This window comes from Ceratosolen solmsi, unplaced genomic scaffold (genome assembly GCF_000503995.2).
Source record: "Ceratosolen solmsi marchali unplaced genomic scaffold, CerSol_1.0 scaffold47, whole genome shotgun sequence".
In the NCBI taxonomy this organism is placed as follows: domain Eukaryota; kingdom Metazoa; phylum Arthropoda; class Insecta; order Hymenoptera; family Agaonidae; genus Ceratosolen; species Ceratosolen solmsi.
This window is the reverse complement of record NW_011948419.1, coordinates 12,936-16,784: the sequence shown is the minus strand read 5'-3', so window position 1 is coordinate 16,784 and position 3,849 is coordinate 12,936. Positions and strand designations below refer to the sequence as shown.

Sequence of the window (3,849 nt, the reverse complement as noted above, 5' to 3'; positions counted from 1 at the left end):
GGAAGTTTCATGAATTTTGTATTCCTGCTCTTTTCTATACGCAATGTTCTTCGTCGTAGACCGTCACGTACACGCACGAATAAGCATGAAAAGTCAATGCGAACCTTACGAAAAATAGTGGGTCAAGCGAACAAAATAACTGCAAGTTAATGAGTACAAAGAAGCGCCCGCACCATTTCGCCAATGTTTGACTGTTGTCTCCCCCCCCCCCCCAACCTATACCATTTCACTTCACGCCCTCTCACACGCTCTGTTCCTCTTTGTCACTTGCGGTATGGAAGTTTCCATAGGCTCCGAAATAGCCTGACGTAACAGAATTCGGCATCGCCTTCGGCTTCCTTTGGGAACTTGTGGCGACATCGAAAATCCCCCCCCCCCCCATTACCAACTGGTGACGACTTTCATCATTCTTTTACGCTGTGAGCTTGGACAGTTTGCAATCTAATGATACTACTTCCTCTACCTTCTACATTGGATAATTGTCACATGCACTGTAATTGTTGTTTTGTAGTATTTTCTAATTTTTATTATCATACAATCGGGAATTGTATATTTGATTTTAGCTACACGATACATTTCAAATTTGCTTCGTTGCTTCATTACAACCTAATTGGTAAATCCATAAGTCATTAAAATTCACATTGTCAATTTCTTTTCCATTATAAGCATATTTAATAAAGAATATTCTTGGAGAAATATTATTGTTATAGGCACATTAACGATGAGGTTGGCAATTTTTATATAACCTCGCGTTAGACACGTGAGTAATAATTCTAATTTAAAAGTAATTTTAAGGCTCTTGGATAATATCACTTTAAATACCTAGGAAATATGTCAGAAATGACTTACAGAAAGAAACTTTTTTTTTCTTATACAAATCTACATTTGCCTTTGTTATTATACGGAATTATCTTGATAAATATGTATACAAAGCACTTCAATATTCCTATAAATATCGAGATTTTCCAAGCAAAATTAACTATAACCATATTATATTAGCAGTCATTTGTTTGAATTCGCTATTTCACTCAATTTTAAAAGCATGGCTCGATTTTTTATAATAAATCAATTTAATAATAATAACAACAACAATAATAGATATTAGACATGATAAGTAATGTTTAGCTATTCATTTAAATTTAACACAACGGATTGCTTCACAAATTACTCAATAAATATAATGCGACCAGATAAATATACCATTTTTTAGATATTAAAATAATTACATTAATAATTTAATGTGTAAATTAAAAAATACCATTGACATATATATTATGTTTTTAATGATGAAACTTTTAATGTTTAATACAATTTATACTGCATAATTGATTATAAACTGTTTATTTTATATAATTAGAGTGAAAATTAAGCTCGTGCCATTTTGTGGTTTTTTTCTATTTATAATTTTAAAAAATTTAATGAGATTATAATTATTTCCATTCCTTTGGGTGAAATTATTTAGATGAAAAACTAAAAATGATAGTTATATAAACAATATTTAAAATTAATGATTGAAAATTTTACTTTAAGCCGTTAATATTTGTTTGACTTTGTCGAAAAGGAAGCTACGACGCTGTTCCCTATTTGCAAGAATCATTTGTTATTTGGCAGAGAAAAATCGTATTATTTATGTGTTAGCAGTTAGAGTAATTTTCTCGCATATGCGTACAAAATACTATAATTACTCTCTCTCTCTCTCTCTCTCTCTCTCTCTCTCTCTCTCTCTCTCTCTGGCTCGTGCGCTTACTCACTCACTCACGCACGCACCCAAGACACTCTCCCTTTCTTTCACTAGCTAAATCTAAATATCGGCGCAACGCACTTTAGATGGGAATCTTTCGTAGCATCGTTGTAAATTGTTCAACATCATTCGTTAGGTGGCAAAGAAAATGCTCTGCCTCCTAGTGCACCTTGCACTCGCACGAGCAGCGTCCAAGTGCAGAGACGAGCGTATCAACTTGACATTGCGACGAGAAATTCGGCCTTAGCCACAAATAGAATGGCGAGCGCCGAGGATGGTGCATTAGCATCGTTAGTTGGGTAGTAGTAGGAGCATCAACAGCAATGGCAGTAGTATTAGTAATAGTTAGCGCCGAGGATGGTGCATTAGCATCGTTAGTTGGGTAGTAGTAGGAGCATCAACAGCAATGGCAGTAGTATTAGTAGTAGTAGTAGTAGTAGTCGTAGTAGTAGTAGTAGTAGTAGTAGAAGCGAATATTAAGCGAGGGAAGACGTCGAAGCTTCAGGGTGGGGCAGAAAGTTAACTTCGACAGGGGATCGATCGACGTCCCCGGGGCTTTGTTTTTGGCACTCTCACCTTGTTAAGCTGGGGGTTGCGGAGATAATCGATGCCCCGCACGAGTCCGGGCGAGGACTCGTCTTTGGTGGGTCTCTGTCCCAGACGATCCATCATCATCGTGAACTAGTGGTTATGAAAAATAAATCAAACGGAACGAACGCCCTCGCGACGCGGCTCTCTCTCTCTCTCTCTCTCTGAACACACGATGCAGAACAGCTGCTCGCGGGTGCGCGCACTTAGGAGCCGTCGGGCACAATGACAGGAGGCCGAGATGAGCGTCGAGATTTAAAAGCTGCCGCGAGGCGTTTAGTGCGCATGCGCGGAAAGTGAGGCCACTTCGTGAAACACGCGCGATCAAAGTGTCGCGGAGCGCAGAAACGAAACACGGGGATTTTCGATTAAATGCCGACAATTTGTGACTGACTAGCGATAAAGAACAAACATCCTTATTTACATTCAATCGAGCACTCTGCCTGATAATAACCTCGTCGTCGTTTTTATTTAATTTTAGTTTGGCCGATTAAGAAATGTCGGACAACCAGGTTGGTAAGAATTTTGTTATGATCGGTCGCTTCGGGCGCCTGAATTGAATGGAAGAAAAAATCGATTATCATGTCAAATGGTCCTGCAAACATCTGTAGATTTCTCGTTAAAGCCCCAAAGGGCAATAATAATAATGATAAAACGTGTCTCGATTCGGTTCAATCAGCTCGTATTGTCGTATTGAGCACGTTTTGTCTCGTATTCGATTGTATAATTAATACAAACTGCATCGAAAAAAAAGAAGTTTTGCAGTTTTGGCGATGTCATGTTGTGGCACAATTTTCAAGACCTTTTTATTTAAATAATACTTTGATGCGCACTAACAACTTGGCAAATACAATATTAGATAATGGCAAAATTTACTCGTTAGCACAAAATATCATTATTTATTTTTATGTTTATTTTTTTTTTCATTTTTTTTTGTTTTTGTTTTTTTTTTTGTTTTTTTTTTGTTTTTTTTTTGTTTCTTTTTTTTTGTTTTTTGTTTTTGTTTTTGCAAAAGATCGTTTAATTTTAATTCCGTGACTTAGACTATTTTATAGTGAATTCATGGAAAAATAAATATGTTAACAAAAATATTAGTAAAAAAATTTCAGATATCGAAAATTGATAAAAATAATAAATAGATATGGAGGCAACGTACCGGTAAAAATGATCTAAATGATCACTTAAAACATTATTGCAATTTCATTTTAGAATCGATCAGAAACATAAAATTTTGAGAATAGTTTCAAATAAAACAACTTATTGGATTATAAAATGATCTGTTAATTAAAAAATTGAAATTAATTAGAATTAATAGCTTATGTAGATAATATGTCGCTATTTATTGAAAAGAATAAAAAAAAATATTAATATTTATTAATTATAATGAAGCGTGTTAAAGGAAATCGTCCTTTATTGTCTGTGCATTATTGTTTTGAGAGTTATGAATTATTCGGCACTCACAAATAAATTTATTACTCAATTGCAAAAAATAATTGTAACTATAATTATTTGATATACTG

At 34.8% G+C, this 3,849-nt stretch overlaps 1 protein-coding gene across 1 annotated transcript in view; it reads right to left on the bottom strand.

Annotated features, from left to right (window-relative positions):
• Nucleotides 1–2,514, bottom strand: part of Men (NADP-dependent malic enzyme) — a 17,964-nt gene extending 15,450 nt beyond the window's left edge. The window contains exon 1 of the mRNA XM_011497350.1: nucleotides 2,318–2,514. Within this exon, the coding sequence (XP_011495652.1) occupies nucleotides 2,318–2,416 (99 nt within the window). The 5' untranslated portion in view covers nucleotides 2,417–2,514. The remainder of the gene's footprint in view (nucleotides 1–2,317) is intronic.
• Between the last annotated feature and the right edge of the window lie 1,335 nt (nucleotides 2,515–3,849).